The sequence below is a fragment of the Eleutherodactylus coqui genome, chromosome 5 (genome assembly GCF_035609145.1).
Source record: "Eleutherodactylus coqui strain aEleCoq1 chromosome 5, aEleCoq1.hap1, whole genome shotgun sequence".
Classification (NCBI taxonomy): domain Eukaryota; kingdom Metazoa; phylum Chordata; class Amphibia; order Anura; family Eleutherodactylidae; genus Eleutherodactylus; species Eleutherodactylus coqui.
Genome location: NC_089841.1, coordinates 14748763 through 14774603, shown reverse-complemented (window position 1 = coordinate 14774603; position 25841 = coordinate 14748763). Strand labels below are relative to the sequence as shown.

Sequence of the window (25841 nt, the reverse complement as noted above, 5' to 3'; positions counted from 1 at the left end):
ATTAAGCTCCATTTAGATGCAAAGATTATTGCTCAAAATTTGCTCAAAAGACCTGTTTTGAGCAATAATCTTTGTCCCTAAAAGTGCCCATCTTTCAGTTTTCTGCCGAACTATGGTTTTTAGTTCTGTTTGAAAACCATTGTTCAGCAGAACAGCTGATAAGCAGGATACACGCTGTATTCTGCCAGCTGAGATCTAAAAAACAGCTGATAAAACAGCTGGAACAATGTTAAGTTCTCACCCTCGCCGGAAGCGTATAACTAAATTCCACACCATTCGCAACCTGATTGGTTATTTGGATTAACTCATTCACGGTGATTAGTTATTTGGGTTGGCTGCTTCACGGTGATTGGTAGTTTATGTTGCCAAGAGTAGAGGTGGTGTGGAATAGGGATATATGCTGGCCAGCAGAACAGTTCATAAGCAGGACTGCATGCTGTGACTGCTGTCCATGATGCTGAATTTTGCATAGGGCACTCAAGGCTGAACAATACAGCTAATTACAGAGCTCAGACCTGCTGAGCTCTGTAGCCGCTCCCAGAAGCTCATTTGCATGCAAATGAAGCTGATAAGTACTAATAGCAATTAGTGCCTATTAGTTCTTTTATGCAAAACGATTGCTGATCTTTCAATCTTTTATAAAATATCTGTGTGTGTAAATGGACCTTAACAAACTATAAGATGTTACAGCAAGCTTTTGGAGATATCTAGCCCCCTTTGTTAGGTTAATGAATGAAACTAGTTTGGATGGCACATACTTATAACATACAGATAAAGAGGGAAGGAGAACACATTCCTCTTCTTCTAAATAAATGTTCACAGAAATGTGAGACTGTTTGCACTCAAAACTTAAAACAACAAACGGAGCCAAGACATAAATCGTAAATCAGTCCCCTGAGCTTAGGACAGTTTTATGATGTGTCTTATCTCTCCTTCAACCTGCACATGGAAGGAAATGCAGCACCACTTATTGGATTGCAATATTCTTACAAGTCAAGTTCTGGATTTTTGCAAAGTTTTAAAGAGAAAAAAAAATTATGATTTCGGAAGAGGACATCCCTCTTGACCTCCTTCAGACCTTTCATATTCTCCACTCATGCAAGAATCCCGGGCTGAGGCTCATTCTATTCTTGAGGGTATCAAACATGACCATAAATTTGTACTCCCAAATTCTTCTGTGATGCTACGATTTGAAATATCCCTTCAGTATAATAACTCTCATCTGCTCTATGCTGTGTCCCTGACCAAAAAAATGTTTTGCCACAGTTGGTACAGTCTTTCCCTCTTCAATTGAGTGGCGATGAGATGTCATCCTGGCTCTCAGTTTTTGTCCTGTTTCCCCAATATAAAGCCCCCGACAGGACATTTACTGCACAGGATCAGGTACACAAAATCGGCCGTGGAACATGTGTGTTCCCATTATCTTATAGTCCTGCTGTGTGTTGGGGATCCGTATCCTGTTCGCAGTCAGTATATGTGAGCAGGTCTTGCAGCTCCTTAACTTACAGGGACAAGTTCCTTTTTGTGTGTCAGAGGGCAATGCACTCCTGGTTATACAGTTTCTTAAATTAGGAGGTTGCCTATAACCCAGAGAGGGAAGGGTCCGGCAATATGGTTTTCAGACGGTCATTCTTGTGTAGGGTATGATGGAGTTTGTTTACAGTCTTCCTTAGTACCTCTGGCTGTGAATTGTAGGTCACTACTAGAGGTACACATCCATTTTTTCTTTCTCCTTGTATTGGAGTAGTTGATTTCTGGGTATCCTGGTGGCTCTGGTGATTTGGTCATCAATTGAGCCCTGATTTAAAAATGTCTTTTTGATATTGTATAAATCTTCCTAAAAAAGGATAAAATAGATCAGCACTTCCCAATAGAAATCTATAGGTGCACCTTAACCCTTTGCAATCCAATTTTGAATTCAGGGTTTCCTAGGGGGCTTTCTCTTTCTGCCATTATACAATGGCGCCATCTGCTGGCTAGAGCCAGTACTGTCGTATGGGACATGCTGGAGAGGCCCCTGACAACAGAGCGGCCAATAATATACAGTAAGAATACCCTGCTGAATGTCTTCCAAAATCGGAGCTGTACAGCCTTCAATCAGAATGTCTGAAGACGTCAGACAGTGGATGGGAAAGGGTTTAACCATGGTTGCAACATACAATAGAAGCAGAAACCAGAGTGGCAACAGCATGCGAAATACATATACCTCAGAAGTAGACATACCTATAATAAATACTCTAATGGCCTAATGCTAATGCCAGGTGGTTTTAAATGTATAAATGTATGCATTATTTAATGGGGTTAGAGTATTTATTATAGGGTTGTATAGCTCTGTGCATTTTGTGTGCTGTTACCACTCTTTGGTTTCTGCCTCTATTGTATGATGATGGATGTCTTGATGTGTTTAGGATGGGTATGTGGGTTTATCAACCGGTTCCGGTATAGGGGTGTCTGTATTGAGTTGTTTGAAATTTTTATGGTGGTGTCCAAAAAGTTGATTTCTGTATATAAGTAGCTTAATGGTAGGTTTATGGTGTTGGTACAGATGATTATGATGTCATCAATGTAGCGGAAGTAAGCCAATGGTGGGGCAGGAAGCCAAAAGGTCACTCTCCAGTTTTGCCATGAAAATGTTAGCATACAGTCCCGGTAAGGTTCAGGAATATCTCTGTCAAAAGAGAAAAAATTATGTGTAAGGATGAATCTAGTGAGTTGTAACACTGATTGAGAGTTTACCCTATTGGCCTCAAGGTGTGCTTGGCAGGCAGTCAGTCCATCTTTGTGTGGGCTGTTAGTATATAAGTACTTCACAACCATGGTGGCCAGGATGGTGCCATCGGGGAAGGGATCTACGGTTGACAGTTTGTTCAGTAGGTCTGTGGAGTCCTGAAAGTAGCTGGTTGTATTGGTTGTATTCCTCACCTGTGGTTTGAGGACACCTTCTACTCATTCTGAAATTTTTTCAATGAGGGTTCCCACACCGGAGATAATTGGCCTCGCTGGGTTGCCAGCTTTGTGTAGTTTGTGAAGCATTTGGAATACTCCAACCCTGGGGTTCTCCGGTAGCAAGTCCAGAAGTTTTGTGGAGGCCACAAATGGGCTTTTGATGGCTCACATGTACTGACTGCGGACAGGATATGGATCTCTAACACACAGCAGGACTATCCCGGAAACATTACATGTTTCACGTCCAATGTTGTGTACCTCATTCTGTGCAGTAAATGTCCTGTGGGGGGCTTTACAGTGGGGAAACAGGACAAAAACTGAGAGCCAGGATGAGATCTCATCGCCATTCAATTAAAGAGGGAAAGACTGTACTAACTGTGGCAAGACATGTTTGTGGTCAGGGACACAGCATAGAGCAGATGAGAGTTATTATACTGAAGGGCAATTTCAAGCTGGAGCATCACAGAAGAATTTTGGAGTACAAATTTATGGTCATGTTTGATACCCCTTAAAAATGGAATGAACCTCAGCTAGGGATTCTTGCATGAGTGAAAAATTTGAAAGATCTGAAGGAGGTCAAGAGGGATCTCCTCCGAATAATTTTTTTTTTCTCTTTTAAAAATTTTAAAAATTAAGAACTTGACTTGTAATAATGCTGCCATCCAATAAGTGGTGCTGTATCTTCTTCCATGTGCAGGTTGAAGGAGAGATAAGACACATCATTAAACTGGACTGAGTGCAAAACCGTCTCAAATTTCTGTGTGAACATTTATTTAGAGAAAGATGAATGTGTTCTCCTCCACTCTTCATCCAGTTCTCCTTCAGCCTCTCTCTGTTCCTGGACACATCTCTCTCGGCCTTGCTAACATTTTAGCGTAATATCTAACCAAGCTTCAATAAGGTCCATATTAAGTTTTTTGCATTATGGCATTGTATAGAATTAGTATGCATATAAAAATAGAATTAGTATACATATAGTATATACACACACACACCACTCCTTCACACACACTATTTTTTTTGTTTTTTTTAAATGGTGGGTTTTTAGTACTTTCGGGTGGATGAGGCAGGTCTTAATGTCATTTGATTACACTGAAACTTTGAAATCTCAATTCTACTCCAATTGGCAACTTTCTAGAGGTTCCCAACAGAGATATGCCATTTTTCCCCCCACTATGTCTTCCAACCACCCTAGTGTACACTGCAGAAACAAATCTCCACACACAGACGTCAAGATTTGTGGGGGAGGTTCCCCTATTTCACTGCACTTAAACATCCTTAAAAGTTGTTTAATAGATTAAATAGCACCACTGAAAAATACAAAAAAAACCCCAGACAGCTTCGCCAGTGATGAAAGTTGGGAGGACAGTCAAACTGCGAAAAAGGCCATGTCCTAAGGGGTTAATATATCCTCAAATGCTTCTCTTTCATTCTCTCTAGTCATTTCAGTGTTTTACATGGGATTTGTGCTTTTGATTATTATATTTTTATCATCTTTCCATTTAGGTCTAAGCAATATAGGATCCTCTGCTGTTCAAAGATGGAGAAGGACAGAAATAAGACTGCGGAGAGTGTATTAAAGCTCACCCTAGAGGTACTGTTCCAGCTTACTGGAGAGGTGAGAGATTCTGATGAGGTCACATTACATCATTCTAATCTATGGTAATAACAGATGATGTCACATTACATCATTCCTATTTATGATTGTAACAGATTATGTCACTGGAGAGGGGGAAATTCTAATGATATCCCATTACATTAACTTACCTTCCCCGCACTATTGAGGGAATAAAAGAATGCAGGTTATCTATAAACATGGAGATGGTGAGGGAACAGTTTCTTCCAAATACAAAAGCAAGCATCTCACCTGAATTCAACAGGGCAATCCTTCTTCAGTCTGCTGAAAGCATGTGTGAAGCCTTGGCTAGCTGCAAGTCCAAGCAGCAAATAATATACTTCAGGAAAAAGGATAGGTTGCCAGCTTCTTCGCACATTTTCTTTCTTGACTGAATATTTATATTTAGAACATGAGACACATAAATAGAAATGCATTGAATAATCAAGTTGCAACCCCTTTACTTTTCGTATTTAGAACAGAAAGAATGGTCGTGCCAAATTTCATGTTTGTAAGACACTGGGAAGTTAGAGAATTAGATTAGGTACTTTACATGGGGGGGGGGGGGGTCAATACTTCTGCACTTAGCATTGCAATATCAAGTTGTGACCCCTTTACTTTTCCTATTTAGGACCTGAGTAATGCTCCTGCCAAATTTAATGTTTGTGTGACACATGGAAGTTAGAGAATTAGTGGCAAGTCAGTCAGTCAGCCAGTCAGTGAGGGTTTTCACCTCTATGTAGATATATTAAAATCTAGCACAACAATATATATATATATATATATATATATATATAGCTGCATTTTTGCTACATCTATATTGAGGCACTATGATTTTATCTTTTCCTTATAGAGGGAGTCTGCTGTGAACTAGCCTATAACACCAATAGGGCTTTATGTTATAGTATAACTAATGTTATAAATAACCTTTTCATGTGTATGTAAGAACATGGCAAGTTGCAGATTATTCTAGAAATATGCTTAGGTAAAGTAGGTGTGGTATCCATGTGGTAGTGGAGGGGAGTGACACGGCTGGTCATCATCAAGAACCAGAGACATTCAGCTGTTTTTATTCTTTTAAAATTATGATGAGACTTAAATGAATTTAAGTCTCAAGGTCCAGATGAATTACATTCTAGGATAGTAAAGGAAGCAGCAGAGGTAATTGCTGAACCACTCGCCATAATCTTTCAAAATTCCTGGAGAACAGGAGAAGTCCCAGAAGTTTAAAAAAGGTCGAATGTTGTTTCTATTTTCAAAAAAGGGAAGAAACTACAGGCCTGTGAGTCTGATTTCTATACTGGGAAAGCTCTTTGAACACATTATTAAACAGCATGTACTTGTAACAAACAAGCCATGCCAGACAAATCTAATTTCCTTCTAGGACAGTATCACCGACTGGGTTGATCAGGAAAATGTGGTGGATATAGTATATCTTGACTTTAGTAAAGCATTGGACAAAGTATCTCATACCATCCTTATTGAAAAAATGACCAAATATGGGATTGACAAGACAACTGTTAGGTGGATTCATAACTGGCTGAGTGATCGTACTCAAAGAGTGGTCACAAATGGCTGCACATCCAAGTGAAAGAATGTATCAAGTGGGGTACCACAAGGCTCTGTCCTAGGCCCAGTGTTGGTCAACACTTTTATAAATGATCTGTAGAAAGGAATTGATGGCAAATTGATCAAATTTAGGCCGGCTGCATACGAGCGTGACGGGCTCTGCCGCGGAATATTCCGCGGCGAAGCCCATCACGGCGCCCCCCAGACACCCCATACTTACCAGCGGATCCGCCGTTCTGGGTCCCGCATGATGTTTCCCCGCCCACCGCCGCATCACATGACACGCCCACCGCGTCACATGACGCGGCCGGCCGTGTCATGTGATGCGCCGGCCGCGTCATATGACACGGCGGCGGTAGGCGGGAAAGCGTTTTCACGCTATCTTCCGCTGTGTTACAGCGGGAGATAGCGTGAACGGACGGCTTCCATTGACTGCCATGGAAGCCGTCAGCACGTACACCCGCGGCAAATAGGGCGTGCCGCGGGTGAAAACGGGAGATTTCACGGTGCGGAATTCCGCGGTGGAATTCCGCACCGTGTGCCCTGAGCTATTGGGTTCAATAGAACCTAATAGCAGCGGGCAACGCAGCGGATTTTCGCTGCGAATTACGCAGCGGAAATCTGTTCGTGGGAAGGAGGCCTTACTGACAACACAAAGCTAGGAGGGATAGCTAACACTAGGGAAGAGAGAGAGCATTCAAAAAGATCTAGAAAAGCTTGCACAGTGGGCGGCGACTAACAGAATGGTAATTCATAAGGAAAATTGCAAAGTCCTACATCTAGGTAACTAAAATGTAAAAAAAAGCACATACAGAATGGAAGGAATTGAGGTAAGTAATTTAGCACATGTGAAAAAGACTTGGTTATATCAATAGCCCTTCACCTTATAGGCAGTATTAAAGCTATAGTTCATTGATGCAATTAAACACTTGCCAGCAGTCCACCATCAGGGCTGCTGGTTATGCTACTTTTGTTATTTTAAAATATAAATCTTTTAATTTGTATAGTGCCGACTTATTCCACAGTGCTTTCAGGTGATTTATTTATTTGTTACCCCCACCAAGCTGGCTACTCCTTTTACTTACCTTGGCAAAATGAAAGGCCTTGAGCCACGTACCACCTACTATTTGGGGATTGAACTTGCGACCTTCAGGTCGTCAGCGAGAGCTTAGCACTCTGCACCACACAGGACTCTTTCATTTCTTATAACCTTATAGGTCGGGTTATTAAAACCCCCTCTTTTGCAGCTAGCATAGACAGCCTATTGGTTGTTAAGTGCTAGGGAGGTGGGTTTTAGGATTTTTTAGTTCTATTATGGATCTATTTGCTTTTATAACTTCAGTCGTTAGGGATTAACCATTGAGTTTTTTCCAATCTAAGAGATCTATGGGGTTACTGATAAACTGCGTCCTTCAGGGAAATGCATTGAACCAATGAAAGTAGGAATTTAATTGAATCATTGAATCTATGAACAAGCATACATGTGGGAACTGTGGCTATATATCCTAAATATTATTCTGGAGATGGTTTGAATATTAATGAGACTACTGTCTTTCTATCTATATAGATTAGACTTCCTCTTTACCGCCCCTCTTCTCTTATCCCTGGATGTTATTGTTAACAGGGGTATTTGTGGTAAAAGGGTTCTTATCTATACCTCAGCATAGAAGACAAATCAGGGTTTGCTGTTGTCGGGCCACTAAAAAAATAAGGCTCACTGTTCTTTACCCCTGGGCTCTTATAATCTCTTGGTGTGGGTGGGTCTACCTATTTGGCTTTCTTCTTGTTTTATGTGCTTCTCCAGGTGCGAACGTTCTCCCCATGAAACATCTTTTTTGAGTTGACTATATGAATTTGGGATTTTCGTGTCACTTTTATGTCCACTTGAACCCCTATTTTAATGGCATCTATAAAATTTAGTCTTAACCCCTTGAGTGGCGGGTTTCCTACCATCCTGTCGTGCCCTCCAGGGCAGGTTTTTTAAAATGGTCTAATCATTGAATTTCAACTAATTTTGTAGTTGCGTCTCAAGAGCCATAACTTTTTCATTTTTCCATTGACATGGCCGTATAAGGGTTTGTTTTTTGCGGGACAAGTTGTGATTTTTTAAACAGGGGGGACGAAAAAAAGAAATGGGGAAAAAGGAAAAAAAGGGGCCATGTCATTAAGGGGTTAAATAATGCATTAACTTCCTTCTCTGGGTCATTATGACGCATGGATACCACATGTGTGATTGTATTTGATTTTTTACCAAGTAAATGGAGACAATTGTTTTTATAATTTTTTTACTTTTTTTTTTTTTTGTCCCTTTTGGGGACTTCCACAGGGACCCATCAGGACCCCCTGATCACATTCCGGGGGTCCGATGGTGACAGCCCTTTACATGCTACAGTGACAGCCCTTTACAAGCTGCAGTTACGTAGACTGCAGCATGTAAAGGGTTAACACAGCAGAGATTGGAGGTTTTCTCTGATCTCTGCTGTAAGAGCTGGTACCTAGCTGTCCTCTGGCAGCCAAGCACCAGCTCTCCCTGCCACAGATACCATTAGTTTGCTTCTGACAAGCCGATGGTCTCTATGGCAACCTGTAAACAAAGCAGGAGATTGCCGGCAGATCGGCAATATCTTCTGCTTGTTTTTCAAAGCCCTTGCACTGCTCTGTATGGGTCTGTGCAGGCAGAGCACACTGCCACAGCTTGTGGCATTGTGCTCTGCAGCTCCCATAGTGATACATAGCCCGGAAATCTTCCGGGCTATATCACTATCAGCAGTGGAGCTCGTCCCGGAAAATTTCCGGGCGTGCCACTCAAGGGGTTAATGCTGTCTACTGTGAAGGGGTATATGCTGATGATAAACTTTTTTCTGCTTCAGTGAATTTGGGTATATTAACCCCTTAGTGACGGAGCTCTTTTGCTTTTTTCCATTTTCGTTCTTTCCTCCTCCCTTTTAAAAAATCGCAGGTACTTTATTTATCCATCAACATCGCTGTATGAGGGCTTGCTGTTTTTTGCGTGACGAGTTGTATTTTTCAATGGTACTATTTATTGTACCATATAATGTACTAAAAACTTTTTAAAAAATTCCAAGTGGGGAGAAATGGAAAAAAAATGACATTCCACCATCTTTCGTTGCGTCCTGTTTCTACGGCGCACAAACTGCAACAAAAATGACCTGAAATCAGTACGATTTATACGATACCAAACTTGTATAGTTTTTTTTTTTTTTTGCTGTACTACTTGTATTTTTTAAGATATTTCATTCTTTAAAATTATTTTTTGCGTCCATTTTCTGCGCAGAATAACTTTTTTTATTTTTCCGCCGACATGGGGCTCATTTTGTGTGGTACGTCTTGTTGTTTCCGTTTGTACCATTTTTGTATACAATTGACGTTTTGATCGCTTTTTATTACATTTTGTCCTGGATATAGTGTAGTGCATTTCTGTCATTCTGTTTTTTTTTCGTACCACGTTCAGCGTGCGGGGAAAATGATGCATTATTTTTACACTTTCTTTTAGTCCTCCTAGAGGACCACAACCAGCAATTCTTTGATCCCTCCTGCAGTATAACGTAATGCTATAGCATTACGTCATACTGCTTTTTGACAGGCAGTCTATCAAGCCACCCCACGGGGATGGCTTGATAGGCAGTCTTCTAAGGCAGCCCTGGGGCCTTTTAGAAGGCCCCCGGCTGCCATAACACCTGCACGGCTCTCCCTGATCTCACCGGGGGGGGGGGGGGGGCCCGTACGGGTCCCCCGTAAATCGTCCGGGGGATTTAAATGCCGCTGTCAGAATTGACAGTAGCATTTAAAGGGTTAAACTCGGTGATCAGCCGTACAGCCGATTGCGGCTATTGCCTGTGGATGTCAGCTGTAATTAACAGCCGACACCCGCACTGTGTGGAGGGAGATAGTGGCACTATCTCCCTCCATACATGTCCTGCAATGGCAGGACGTAAAACACCATGGGACCATCACTAAGGGGTTAATAGATCATAGACTGAACATGAGTCAACAATGTGATGTAACAGCAAAAAAGGCAAGCAGAATCCTAGGATTTATTAAGAGAAGCATAGAGTCTCGATCATGTGAGGTAATTATCCCCCTCTACTCTTCCTTTGTCAGACCTCCTCTGGAATACTCTGTCCAATTCTGCACACTCCAATTAAAAAAAGACATAGACAAACCGGCGTTAGTTTAAAGAAAAGCTACTAGGATGGTGGGCAGTTTGCGAATCATGTCCTATGTGGAACAGTTAAAGAATTTGTGAACATATTTATCTTGCAAAAAGAAGGCTGAGAGGAGATTTAATAGCAGTCTACAAATATCTGAAGGGCTGTCACACTGCAGAGGGGTCAGCCCTATTATTTGCACAAGGAAAAACTAGAAGCAATGGGATGAAACCGAAAGGGAGGAGACACAGATTAGATATTAGTAAAAGCTTTTTGAGTAAGAGTGATCAATGAGTGGAACAGGTTACCTCGAGAGGTGGTGAGTTCTCCTTCAATGGAAGTTTTCAAACAGAGGCTGGACAGACATATGTCTGGGATGATTTAGTGACCATGCATTGAGCAGGGGGTTGGACCTGAGGACCCTAGAGGTCCTTTCCAACTCTACCATTGTATGATTCTATGATACATCATTCTTATCTATGGTAATACCAGATGATGTCACTAGAGAGGGGAAAGATTCTGATGATGTTACATTATTTCATTCTTGTATATGGTAATGACAGATGATGTCACTGTAGAGGTGATGGACTCTGGAAACAACTGTAGTAATTTTTTAGTAAATCCCCATATACAGGATTACACAGTAGTGAAGAAGACCTCTAGTGATGGCTGTCGAGCCCCTGTGTGCGATGGATGGGGAAGACCCCTGAGCCCAATGCCGGGGTCCCCACCTCACCCCCTGGTACATGAGGACATCAATGTACAGAAGATTCTAGAACTCGCCAACAAGATGATTGAGCTGCTGACTAGAGAGGTGACGCTGCAGGGAATGCTGGGACATTATACAGTAACAGCACTGGAGGCTTCTGGGTGATGACTGTATATTGTGTTGTCAGGTTCCTATAAGGTGTCAGGATGTCGCTGTCTATTTCTCCATGGAGGAGTGGGAGTATTTAGAAGGACACAAGGATCTGTACAAGGACGCCATGATGGAGACCCGCCAGCCGCTCCCATCACCAGGTAATAGACAGGACTAAATCCACGGGGACTGTATTATCTGTATATAAAGAATGACTTCAGTGTCCGTCTGTGTTTCCTGCAGTTCCATCCAGTAAGAGAAGAACCCCAGAGCGATGTCCCCGTCCTCTTCTTCCACAGGACCATCAGGTAGATGGAGATGTCCCTCTGATCTGTAGAAGGCTGTGGAGCTCTTGTCTTCAGTCTTATTAGATGTCTTCTCCTTGTGTGATGAGGCCGGTGGAGATGGCAGGATTACCGCTGACCAGAGACCTTTCATCTTGTCTGGATCTTCTCCCAGTGTTCTGGCGGTGGAGACTGCTGGTGGGAATAAGGAGCCAACAGGTTGGATTTATATCTATCTGCTCCTTTATTTCCCCGAGACAAGCAGCGGATGTGTCTGGTAGATGCTGATCTCCTCCACTGAGACAACATGCAGCGTGTCTAGCCATGCCGGATATACATGTGTATGAGGATCCTGAAGGGTCATTGAGCCGCCATCTAATATCTATGTCCAGCTTCTAGACCTGCAGCTATGTGGCTCAGATAATTACTCCTGTCCAGTCATTATGTCATAAAACATTCCACACGACTTCTCCAACCGTCTGCTGACTTTTACAATATTTGTCCCACAGCTTTTGTATCCGGATGAAGATCTGACCAATATTAATACTACAGAGACAAATGTAAGGGGTGATCAGCGGTGTAAAGAGGAGATTCCTACAGGTAACCACCCAGGTGAGTAGTAACCACTAAATATAGCAGAGAAGAGTCACAGATTCTCCTCGGTCACCGGCTGCAGGTAGTTATGTAGATTTATAAGCTCTGGGATCTGTCAGATTTTCCGCTGTATATTCCCCCATTCAGCCGGAGTACAAACTAAATATGGCTGACAATGTGATCTGTTATAGGAGATAACACAGGACGGGCATTTATAATATGGATGGGGAATATATGTGGGAGTCTTTCCTCATCATCTGCTGTCAGTACTAATCAGGTAAAAGTGCCCAATTTTCAGTTCAAAACCAATAGCTGCTATTAGTCTCCTATGATATTACTATGTGCTAACACAATAGAACATGGAGCCATGGACCCAGATAACAGAATGCTGAGGGTGGAGACCTAGACCCAGAATTTGGAGATTTGATGGTTACTGCTGTGAGTGTCAAGAATTTTGCTCAAAAGGGACTTGAAGAAAATCATGCTTTAAACGATCTCCCCGGGCCCCCATATTATTATATTCAGATTTGCAGTTTTTGGTGATGTTTTTTGCATATCAACATCAGGAATAGAAGGAAAAACATGATGAACGTGTCTTGCTTTTTAACAGAAGATGACATTTGCTAATGTGGTATCTGAGCTGAGAGCTTTGTTTGAAGACTCTGTTATAGATCCAGTAAAATAGTAGCCAAAATACTGTAGCCTACTGCACTGTCTTGTCCAGGACATATCAGCGGGCATGCCTGAAGCCGGATGGACCACATTGTAGTCTGTTTAATTGGTATGTGCTAGATTTGGTACTTTTTTGTTTTCTATTGTTAGTATTCTAGTATGGATCTAAACAACATAAGGTTGCAGGAAAGAACTGCAAAAGAATGGCCTGGTTGCCACCTGACTTGTAGTATTGAAATGTTTTCAACAAATCTAATCCTCTTTATATAGCGCATCAATATTCTGCAGCACTTTACATCACTTGACATTTTGGGTTCTGATAGCATGTTTTTTGAAGTATAATAATCTTTATTTGTATAGCGCCAACATATTCCGCAGCGCTTACAAAGACCTAGGGAATACAGAAAGACAAAAGTACAAAAAGTATGGGAGGAAACCAATTCAAACGCAGGAAAAACATGCAAACTCCATGCAGATATTGTCCATAGTGGTAACCATAAAGCTACTGTGCTGTCTAATATTATCAATATAATTTGTGAAATAGTAAAATTATTTTTTTTTTTTGCAGATGATGGTATCAGTATCTCAGAGGGACAACTGATATCTGCAGATTGTAAAGCAGAAGATTGTAGTATCACACAATATACAGATGAAGAACCTGCTATTATCCCAGATGTGCCCTCAGCCCTTCATAGCAAAAATTCATCATCTGATCCTCTTATACAGGTCCCATCTTCTGATTTATCACAGACTGATAAGGAAAATAACAGCATGGGAAAACATCAAAGAGCTCACACAGGGGAGAAGCCATATTCATGTCTAGAATGTGGAAAATATTTTACAAGGAAAGCAAGTCTTGTTTCACATAAGAGAATTCACACAGGGGAGAAGCCATTTTCATGTTTAGAATGTGGGAAAAGTTTTAATCAGAAACCAAATCTTGTTACACATCAGAGAATTCACACAGGAGAGAAGAGATTTTCATGTTCAGAATGTCGGAAATGTTTTACAATGAAATCAGATCTTGTTACACATAAGAGAACTCATACAGCAGAGAAGCCATTATCATGTTCAGATTGTGGGAAATATTTCACAAAGAAATCAGATCTTGTTACACATGAGAGAATTCACGCAGGAGAGAAGCCATTTTTATGTTCAGAATGTGGAAAGTCTTTTAATAACAAATCCTATTTTGTTATACATCAGAGATTTCACACAGGAGACAAGCCATTTTCATGTTCAGAATGTGGGAAATGTTTTCCAAGCAAACAAATTCTTGTTATACATCAGAGAATTCACACAGGGGAGAAGCCATTTTTATGTTCAGAATGTGGGAAATGTTTTAGTCAGAAAATAAATCTTGTTACACATCAGAGAAGGCACACAGGAGAGAAGGGATTTTCATGTTCAGAATGTGGGAAATGTTTTACAATGAAATCAAATCTTCTTTCACATAAGAGAACGCACGCAGGAGAGGAGCCATTTTTATGTTCAGAATGTGGGAAATGTTTTCCAAGTAAATCACTTCTTGTTACACATAAGAGACTTCACAGAGGAGAGAAGCCATTTTCATGTTCAGAATGTGGGAAATGTTTTATAGACAAATCACATCTTGTTATACATCAAAGAATTCACACAGGAGAGAAGCCATTTTCATGTTCAGAATGTGGGAAATGTTTTCCAAGGAAATCACTTCTTGTTACACATCAGAAAATTCACACAGGAGAGAAGCTATTTTCATGTTCAGAATGTGGGAAACGTTTTACAATTAAATCAATTCTTGTTACACATCAGAAAATTCACACAGGGGAGAAGCCATTTTCATGTTCAGAATGTGGGAAATGTTTTAGTCAGAAAATAAATCTTGTTACACATAAGAGAAGTCACACAGGAGAGAAGCGATTTTCATGTTCAGAATGTGGGAAATGTTTTACAATGAAATCATATCTTGTTACACATAAAAGAATTCACACAGGAGAGAAGCCATTTTCATGTCCAGAATGTGGGAAATGCTTTTCAAGGAAATCACTTCTTGTTACACATCAGAGAATTCACACAGGGGAGAAACAATTTTCATGTTCAGAATGTGGGAAATGTTTTCCAAGGAAATCACATCTTCTTAGACATCAGAAAATCCACACAGGAGAGAAGCCATTTTCATGTTCAGAATGTGGAAAATGTTTTATTCAGCAAAGAAGTCTTGTAAGACACAAGAGAGGTCACACACAGAATTAGCCATTTTCTTTAACTCATGTTATTTACAAATTGTAAAAAAAGTATAGCAGCTACTAAGTGACGTCTTATACAATAAAACCAGTAAATTATGATTATTGTAGGTAATTACCAATGATTATCTGTTATTCAAAAGCAAATGTACTTCAGATAACCTGCCCTATTAATCATTGCATCTTTCATATTAACCTCTTAATGACGAGCCTATTTTGTAGTTTAAGGACTAAGTGATTGTTATTGTGGCATTGCAAGAACCATTATTCATGGAAAACCACATGAGGGCTTGCTCTTTTGGGACAAGTTGTACTTTTCAATGAAACCGGGGGCACATGTCCTATTTTGTGTAACTTTTATTAGAAAAATTTTTGGGAGGAGGTGAAAAAACCTCTTAGAAATTCCACCATTGTTTTGGCTTTTGTGTTTATGTCATACACGATTCAGTAATAGTAACACATTCATTTTCTTCCTGGAGCTGCATGATTACATAAAGAAAAACAATTGGATCTGAATGGCCGCTTTCTAAGGTCGATAACATTTTTATTTTGGGGTAATGCAGTTATATGAGGTCTTGTTTTATGTGGGAAGAGTGTAGTTTTTATTGGTATCAGTTTGAGGTACATGTGACTTTTGGATAGCTTTTATTAAGTTTTTTGGGAGAGAAATGAAAAGAGAAATCGCAGTTCTGGTGTCAGTTTTTACAATTATTTTACGGTGTTCATCCTGTGCGATTAAATAACTAACAAAATATTTCAACTGTCTGGGTCGTAGTGGATGCTGTAATACCTATTTTGTGTTGCTTTATAAGAATGTTATTTGGTATTTTAATTATTTTAAAAGGGTTTGGTGGGAAAAAAGGCAATTTTTAAAAACTTTTTTCTGTTTAAATTACACTTTTTTGATGCTATTTTTTAGTCCCTCAAGGGGACTCGAAGATGCAATAGTTTAATTACCACAATTGCACTACACAAGTAATTTAATGTACTTTCTACCAAGCCCATGGCAGCAGCCTATTAGACCCCACTGGAGGTGGGGTCTCATAGGTTGAGTTGTATAGCAGAAAAGGGAGGCCTTTGTCAGCTTTCTGTCTGCCATGGGAACCCATTGATATTTTGTGATTGTGTTGTGGGGAGCTGATGGCTGACAGAAAGGGCCCCCTCCCACTGTCATCTGCTTACATGCTGCAGTTGTTATTGATTGTGGCATGTAATGGGTTACACTGGCAGGATCTGAAGTTTCTCTGCTATTGGCTGTTTAAGCTGGCTGGCTGGCTGGCTGGCAGTTATCAGCCAAGCCACTGCCTTAAAAGGATGTATGTGCTAATTGAAAGACCTTTAGTGAGGTCAGTATTCCCTACCAGTGGTTTGAGGGTAAAAGGTGTCCTCAAACCACTGGTGAGGAATACAACCAGCTACTTGCAGGACACCATGGACCATCTAAACAACTGTCAACCGTAGGTCCCTTCCCCGATGGCACCATCCTGGCCACCATGGATGTGGAATCCTTATATACTAACATCCCAAACAAAGATGGACTCACCGCCTGCCAAGCACACCTTGAGGCGAACGAGGTTGCCCCTGAGTCGATGTTATAACTCCCAAGATTCATCGTCACACACAATTATTTCTCCTTTGGCAAAGAGATATTCCTGCAACTCACTGGAAGTGCCATGGACAATAAAGTGGCACCGCAGTATGCCAGGCTTTTCATTCCAAAACTGGAGAGTGACTTTCTGGCCTCCTGCTCCAGCAAACCACTGCCCTACTTCTGTTACATTGATGACATCATAATCCATCTGGACAGTATTGAACAAGAGCTAAAAAAATTGCATGAGGGACTCACCATAAAACTTTTAAGAATTTCAATACAGACATCCCTATGCTGGAAACCAATTGATCAGCCCACATACATCAGATGGGGCAGTTCCCATCCTAAGCACATCAAAAAGTCCATTGTCTACAGCCAGGCCATCAGATATAACTGGATCTGCTCCAACCCAACAGACAGATAGCAACATTTATACAATCTAAGCAGAAACCAAAGAGTGGCAACAGCACGCAAAATACATTTAGCTCAGAAGTCTACGGAAGTACTCGAAAATCGCGGTGCTCGAAACGAGTATATTCGCTCATCTCTAGTCACAACTTGATCATTCAATGTTAAGTGCAAAAGTATTGGCACCCCTGTGTAATGTACTAAATCTAATTTTCTAACTTCCTGATGTCGTGCAAACCTGAAATTTGGCAGGAGCAACACTGAGATCCATAGACAACATGCAAAGGAGTTTGCTGCTCACTGAGCAGACGCTCGCTGGGGCTGGTGAGGATCCAGCAGTCATGGTGCACATTGGCACCAATGAGCAAATTAGAGGTCAATTGAGGGCCCTCAAAAATTATTTCAGGGACTTGGGGGCCAAGCTTAGGGCGAGGACCTCCAGGGTAGTTTTCTTGGAAATACTGCCTGCACCTAAAGCCACACTAGAAAGGCAGCGGGAGATTAGGGAGGTAAACAAGTGGCTCTGGAGTTGGTGTAAGAAGGAGGGATTTGGGTTCCTGGAGAACTGGGCTTTATCTTGATGGGGATAGGGCAGCTGTGCTGGAGAAGATGACTGGAAGGCTGGAGGAGTGTTTAAACTATGGACTGAAGGGGAGGACAAAAAGAGAAATAAGGGGGTAGTCAGTGTAGCTAGCGACCTGGGTCTAAGTAAAATGAATGGGGGTCGAGCAGGGGGTGGGGTTAGTACAGTTAAAACTGTCATATCAGCCAATAGTACCATTAGTAGGAAAATGAATTTAAACCGTATAAATTGTATGACCACGAATGCAAGAAGGTAAAGTGGGTGAGCTTTTAGCAAGAATGACTGACGAAAACTACGATATAGTCGGAATAACGGAAACGTGGCTTTATGAGAAGTGCGATTGGGCGGTAAATTTACAGGGTTACAACCTCTTCAGAAGAGACCGTGGAAACCAGAAAGGCGGAAAGGTATGTCTGTACGTTAAATCCTACTTAATGCCGAGGCTACTGGAGGATATGGCGGTAGGAGATTAACAGAGTGAATCTTTATGGGTAGAAATACAGGGGGGGGGGGAATTAACAAAATCCTGATTGGAGTTTTCTATAGGTCACCAAAAGCAACAGAAGAAACTGAAACGTTACTAGTAAGGCAGATAGAAGAGATGTCAGTCCGCAACCTAGTAATTATCATGTGGAACTTTAATTACCTGTATATAATATGGGATAAAGATACCGGCAAATCTCATAGGGGTGATAAATTCTTGAGAACAATTAAAGATAACTACCTTATCCAACTTGTGCGGGAGCCAACTAGAGGGAGGGCCACTCTGGACTTAGTATTAACCAACAAACCGGACAGAATAATGGAGGTACAGGTTGAGCGGCACCTCGGGAACAGTGGCCACAATATAATTAACTTCCAGCTGTCATTCAATAAGAAGCCTTATCAGGGAGTGACAAATAAACTAAACTTTAGTAAAGCAAAATTTGATCAGCTTAGAACTACTATCGGTAAAATTAATTGGGACAACAGCCTCAAACATATCAGTACAGACAACAAATGGGAAAAGTTTAAAATGATCCTAATCACCTCATGTGAGCAGTTCATTCCCTTTAAAAATAAAAGAACTTCAAGTAAAAGGAAACCAATGTGGCTTGACAAGACGGTAAGAGGGGCAATAAATGGAAAAAAAGCGTTTAAACCACTAAAGCAAGAAGGCAGCGAAGAAGCGCTAAAATCATACAGGGAAAAAAACAAAATATGCAAAGGAAAGATCAAAATTGCTAAGGAGGAGGCAGAAAGACTGATCACCAAAGAGAGCAAAAACAACCCGAAACTATTCTTCAACTATATTAACAGCAAAAGGATTTGCACCCAGAGCACTGTCCCTTTAACAAATAATGCAGGAGAAATCATAGAAGACGATGGAGGGAAGGCAAACCTATTAAATAGTTTCTTTTCAAGTGTATTCACGAACGAAAAGAAAATTCCACATGAGATGCAGAGGAATAAAATAAACCCGTCACAAAATATTTCATACCTAACGCAGGAGTAAGTGCAGAACCGGTTAAAGAAGATTAAAATCGATAAATCGCCAGGCCCAGATGGAATACACCCAAGGGTTCTAAGGGAACTAAGTGATGTGATAGCTAGGCCGCTATTTCTAAGGGAACTAAGTGATGTGATAGCTAGGCCGCTATTTCTAATATTTATGGATACTATCAAGACCGGGGTTGTACCACTGGATTGGCGCATTACCAATGTAGTTCCAATATACAAAAAGGGGTCCAAAACAAAGTCTGGTAACTACAGGCCGGTAAGTTTTACTTCAGTAACGGGAAAAATATTCGTGGGGTTTCTGAGAGACGCCATCAAAGAATATCTCAAGGAGAACAACGGAATAACTACTCACCAGCATGGGTTCATGAAGGGTCGATCATGTCAGACCAATCTGATCAGCTTCTATGATGAAGTAAGTTCTAGGCTGGACCTGGGAGAGTCTATTGATCTCGTATATCTGGACTTCTCTAAAGCATTTGACACCGTACCGCATAATAGGCTGATATATAAAATGAGACAGCTCGGACTGGGTGAAAATGTGTGTATCTGGGTAAGGAATTGGCTCAGAGATAGAGAGCAAAGGGTGGTGATAAACAGCTCATACTCCGACTGGGCCACCATTGCTAGTGGGGTGCCACAGGGTTCAGTATTGGGCCCCATTCTGTTCAATATATTTATCTAGACCTGATAGAGGGGCTGCACAGCAAAATATCAATATTTGCAGATGACACAAAATTATACAAGATAATCAATTCAATGGAGGACAATGCAGGCTACAAACGGACCGAGATAAGCTGGGGGCTTGGGCAAAAAAATGCCAAATGAAGTTCAATGTTGATAAATGTAAGGTTTGCACATGGGCAGAAGAAATGGATGTCACCAATTGACACTAAATGGGGTACTGCTAGGGAAAAGTGATATGGAAAAAGACCTGGGGCTACTACTGGATTGTAAATTAAACTAGAGTAACCAGTGCCAGTCAGCTGCTGCAAAGGCTAATAAAGTCTTGGGGGGCATTAAAAGAGGTATAGGGGCAAAGGATGAGAACATTATTCTACCACTATATAAGGCACTTGTTAGACCCCACATGAAATACTGGAGTACAGGAAAGATGTTACAGTGCTTGAGGGGATTCAAAGAAGGGCAACTAAACTAATACATGGAATGAAGGGATTGGAATAACCAGAGAGGCTATCCAAATTGGGATTATTTACCCTGGAAAAAAGATGGCTAAGGGGTGATCAAATAACTATGTATAAATACATGAGGGGACAATACAAGGATCTCTCCCACCATCTGTTTATGCCCAGGACTACGATGGTAACAAGAGGGCATCCGCTACATCTAGAAGAAAGCAGGTTTCATCGCCAACACAGAAAAGGGTTCTTTACTGTAAGAGCAGTGAGACTGTGGAACACTCTGCCTAAGGAAGTGTTGATGGCAAAATCCATAAAGGAGTTTAAAACAAGACAATGTCTTTCTAGAGCAGAAGGATATTACAGGATATAATTTCTAGATGACCAGCGGGTTGTTGATCCAGGTATACAGACAGGTAGGAACTATTAGAGTTTGATCCAGGGATTAGTCTGATTGCCATTGGGGAGTCGGGAAGGAATTTTTCCCCGAAAGGGCTATTTGGCTTCTGCCTCTTGTGGTTTTTGGCCTCCCTCTGGATCAACAATAGGGGTAAACAGGCTGAATTAGATGGACATTGTCTTCATTTGGCCTTACATACTATGTTACTATGTTACTATGTATTCTTCAGGTCCTAAATAGGAAAAGTAAAGGGGTCACAACTCGAAAATTCACAGCTAAGTGCAAAAGTATTAGCACCCCTGTGTAATGTACCAAATCTAATTCTCTAACTTCCCGGTGTCGTACAAAAATGAAATTTAGCACAATCATTCTTTAGGTCCTAAATAGGAAAAATAAAGGGGTCACAATGTGATTGTTCAATGCTAAGTGCTGAAGTATTGGCATACTTATGTAATGTAACTTCCTGGCGTCATACAAACATGAAATTTGGCACGAACATACTTTAGGTCCTAAATAGGAAAAGAAAAAGGGTCACAACTAGTGATGAGCGAGCATACTCGCTAAGGGCAATTGCTCAATTGAGCATTGCCCCTGGCGAGTACCTGTCCTCTCGGGAGAAAAGATTCGGCTGCCGGCGGCGGGCTGTGAGCTGCGGGGGAGAGCGGGGAGGAACGGAGGGGAGATCTCTCTCCCCACTCCCCCCTACTGACTGCCGCAACTCACCTGTCACCCGCGCCGGCACCCGAACCTTCTCTGCCGAGTGTCCTTAGCGAGTATGCTCACTCATCTCTAGTCACTTTAGTCACAGTGAGGGTTCTACTGTAGTCTCTAAAACGTAACTTTTATTCACAAAATGAAAGATAAATAAACAAGGATTTTGTATGTCAAAATCCCGGACTTTGGACACACAAACAAAAAAGATAAAATCTAACCCCAATCATATGGTGGGGAAAGTAATGTATGAGCCGCCTTAAGAAAGGTGTTTGTGCCGAACGTATCGGATTTAACAGACCCCAATTTTTTATCCCTTTGCCCAGTCGTATATATCCTAGGGCTGGAGAAATAGCGTGTAGGTCGGCTCACTATAAATAATGTTCCCAAATTCAATTAGATTGCTGCAGCTATTCAATAAGCAGGAAAATTATGTAGGGCTCCACAAATTAGAGCAGGTGCATCGTTCCCACTATTGCTAAATGCTGCCAGTTTAGTCAAAAAAGCCGAAAAGTGTGTATGAGTATTGAGAGAAACCACACTTAATGCGGCTAGTTATAGAGAATCAAATGTATAGCTGACAACTAATAATAGCTAGAGCTCAAAAATATTTCTCCTGAGCAATGGCAATAGAAAAGCCAACATACAGCACACCAAGCTGCAAAGTAAGATCTTAAAGAGGTTCAACGCGTTTCCGCTACGGATAGTGTCGCCTCATCAGGAACCACAAAAATTGTATTATCAAATAAGTCCGCTTCAGATCAGCCGGTAAATCCCCGAAAATCGGGTGACTAACCTCAAAGCATGAGGGAGATAGACGATCCTAACACTAAGTAATAGGTCAGCTTCAGAACAGCCGGTAAATCCCCAGGTAGGGACATTAACCTCAAAGCATGAGGGAGATAGACGATCCTATCACTAGGTACACCCAAATAAACCCAGTTTCCCTCAGAAAAATAAATAAAGTTTGCAGGAACAAAATAAAAAAATGGCAGCACCAGCCTCTGTGGTAGGCTGGCAGCTATGAATGAGCTCTGTCTTGTCCACTTCATATAGTCCTATAGACCCTCCCCTATTGGGGGTATGTAGCCTTTGAACCAATGAGAAGTAGTTGCTTCTCAAACCCTGCCCATTTAGGGCGGAGAGTCACCCGGGCAGATGATAAGATCTAAAAATGGAAAGAAGAGATGTTGGTTCTCCATCCATAATATCCGGAAGGACCATATAACCTTCTAGGCATGTCACAACCAACTCAGATCATTTCCCGATGTTTATCGGAGCATAGGGCTCCGCTTGTGGGAGTATCCAGCAAGTCACATGATCCGTCTCGGTCATGTGACTCATTGGTGACGTGATATAGAGCCGCATATTATCTCCGTGATTGAATTCCACCAGGAAGTTAGTGCTATATGTGCTAACACATTATGTATAGAGCCTTTAAGACGTTTAGTTACCCGGGAAGACATTTTGTCCTTCTAGGCACGTCAGTACCAGCTTCGATCAACTTCCGATGTGCATCGGAGCATACAGCTCCGCTTGTGGGAGTATCCAACAAGTCACATGATCCGTCCGGTCATGTGACCCTATGATGACGTGATGCAGGACCGCGTATTGCTCCCGTGACTGGGTTAAGTCAGAGAGTTAATGCTATATGCACTGAAGGAGTCCCTCAAGCGAGCGCATTGTACAGAGAAAATTTCCGGCATATATTAACCCCTTAATGACATGGCCTATTTTGAGCTTAAGGACCAAGCCTTATTTTTCAAATCTGACATCTGTCACTTTCTGTGCTAATAACTTTTGAATGCTTTTACTTATCAAGGTGATTCTGAGATTGTTTTTTCGTGACATATTGTACTTTATGTTAGTGTAAAAATTTCATCAGTAAATTATGTCGTTATTAGGAAAAAAAATCCAAATTTACTGAAAATTTGGAAAAATTCACAATTTTCAAACTTTGAATTGTTTTCTTTGTAAGATAGAAAGTGAAACACCACAACATAGTTATTAATTAACATTTCCCATAGGCCTACTTTACACAGCAATCATTTTTTAAGTGTTATTTTACTTTTTGCAGACTCCACAAAGTATATAAATTTAGCAGTAATTTTTCACATTTACTAGCAAATTTCAAAATCTAAATTTTTTAAGGACCAATGCAGTTCAGACATAGTTTTGCCGAGCCTGTATATCAGAATCCCCCATGAATTGCCCCATTTTAAAATCAGCACCCTTCAAAGTATTCAAAATGGCATTTAGGAAGTTTATTAACCCTTTAGATGTTTTACAGGAATTAAAGGAAAATGCATCAAAAATTAGAACAGTTCCTTTTTTCTACTTATTTTCAATATAAAACCTTTTTTTTATATAAAACAGTAGGAGTTAGCAAAGAAACAAAACTTGGAATGTATTACCCAGATTCCGCAGTTTTTAGAAATGCCCCATATGTGGACGTAGCCTGTTGTATGGGCACATGGTAGGTCTCAGAAGGATAGGAGCGCTTCTTGTCTTTTTGAATGCAGATTTGGCAGGAATAATTTTCAGACCCCATGTAGTGTTTGCAGTGCCCCTGAGGTAGCAGTACATTTGAAACCCCCAATAACTGACCCCATTTTGGAAACTACACCCCTCAGGGAATTTATTAAGGGGTGTAGTGAGCGGTTTGAACCCACAGATGTTTGAGGAATTTTTTTTAAGGGAGGCTTTTTTGATTTTTCCGAACAGTGCCACATGCCACTGTTCCTCTGGAAGCGAGGCACTGAAACAGGGGGACACTGGTATAAAAGTTATCCAGGTACAGATGGTAACCCTGGTCTAATAGTGGGTGCACCAGTTCCCACACTATTTTCCCTGTTACTCCCAGCACGGGGGGCATTCTGGGGGCTCAATTTTAGTGTCCTTCCCCTCGTAAATACGGAACTTGTGGATGTACCCTGATGTACTTTCGCACAGCTTGTACAACTTCACACCATACCGTGCCCGCTTACTGGGCAGGTACTGGCGGAATTTTAGCCTCCCCTTGAAGTGTACCAGGGACTCGTCTACTGCAATGTTTATCTGTGGGGCATACACCTGGGCAAACTTGGCGTTAAAATGGTCTATTACGGGCCTGATCTTATACAACCGATCTTAATTGGGGTGATCGCTGGGGGGGCACAGCTGGTTGTCATTGTAGTGCAGAAATTTTAAAATACACTCAAAGCGCGTCCTCGACATCGCCATGCGGAACATTGGGGTGTGGTACAAAATATCGGTAGACCAGTACGCCCTGATTGTTGGCTTCTTTATTAGCCCCATGGTTAGTATAAGCCCCCAAATTTTTTTTATCTCTGGTGCATCCACAGGGGTCCACTTATCGGGTCTGGCATAGCTGCAGGTGGGATTTTCTTCTATAAAATTCTGGGCGTACAAATTAGTCTGGGTAACAATATGGGCAATGAACTCTTCAGAAAAAAAAACTTGAAGAAGTCCTTCCCTCTGAGCCCTTCCGTGTCAAATTGAATCCCTGGGTTCCCAATAAAATCAGGGATCTGGGTTCTGTAATCTTCCGGGGTACTCCAGTGAGCATCTGATGCATTGGGGTCAGTGGCGGTCCTTGGACGCCTTCTCGGGGGTGCAGGGAGCTCAGACTCGCTGGATGAGGATGAGGATGAGGAGTCGGAGAATGCCAAAAAAGTGGGGTCGTCATCACCACTACCTGAGTCCGAGTCTGATGCAATGATTGCATACAGTTCCTCTGAAGTGTACCTCCTGCGGGCCATATTTATATAAAATGGGGCACACGGGGAAAAAGTTTTATTAGATGGGACACTGCGGGATGGGGTGGCCACGGGACGGGGGTCGGAAAGAACGCGGAAACTTATGTGGTGTATTCACGTGTTTTTTTTTTCTTTTTTTTTTTTTTTACACAGACGAATACACTGACACAACACGGACTAACGACACACTACACACTAGATGGACTAACGACACGCTACACTAACTAATGACGGGTGACGGGACAGGTAACGAAATGGGAACAACAGGAACTTTTTTGTTTTTTTGGGTTTTTTTTTACACAGACGAATACACTGACAGTACACGGACTAACGACACGCTACACACTAGACGGACTAACTAAACGCTACACTAACTAATAACGGGTGACGGGACAGGTAACGAAATGGGAACAACAGGAACTTTTTTTATTTTTTATTTTTTTTTACACAGACGAATACACTGACAGTACACGGACTAACGACACGCTACACACTAGACGGACTAACTAAACGCTACACTAACTAATAACGGGTGACGGGACAGGTAACGAAATGGGAACAACAGGAACTTTTTTTTTTTTTACACCAAGGGATACACTGACTACACGCTGCGCTCACTCACTACACTTCTGATCACACACTACAGATCCCTCACTCACTACACTGCACTTCTGATCACTCACTCCACTCTGCTACACTACACTGCCTGATCAATCACTCACTACACTCACTACACTACACTGCCTGATCAATCACTCACGACACTCACTACACTACACCACACTGATCACTAACACTCACTCCACTACACCACACTGATG

General features: G+C 41.5%; 1 protein-coding gene across 1 annotated transcript in view; it reads left to right on the top strand.

Moving 5' to 3' along the window:
- LOC136629067 (zinc finger protein 585A-like) overlaps nt 1-15035 on the top strand; it is a 243278-nt gene extending 228243 nt beyond the window's left edge. Inside the window, exon 8 of the mRNA XM_066605189.1 lies at nt 13499-15035. Within this exon, the coding sequence (XP_066461286.1) occupies nt 13499-14943 (1445 nt within the window). The 3' untranslated portion in view covers nt 14944-15035. The remainder of the gene's footprint in view (nt 1-13498) is intronic.
- The last annotated feature ends 10806 nt before the right edge of the window (nt 15036-25841 follow it).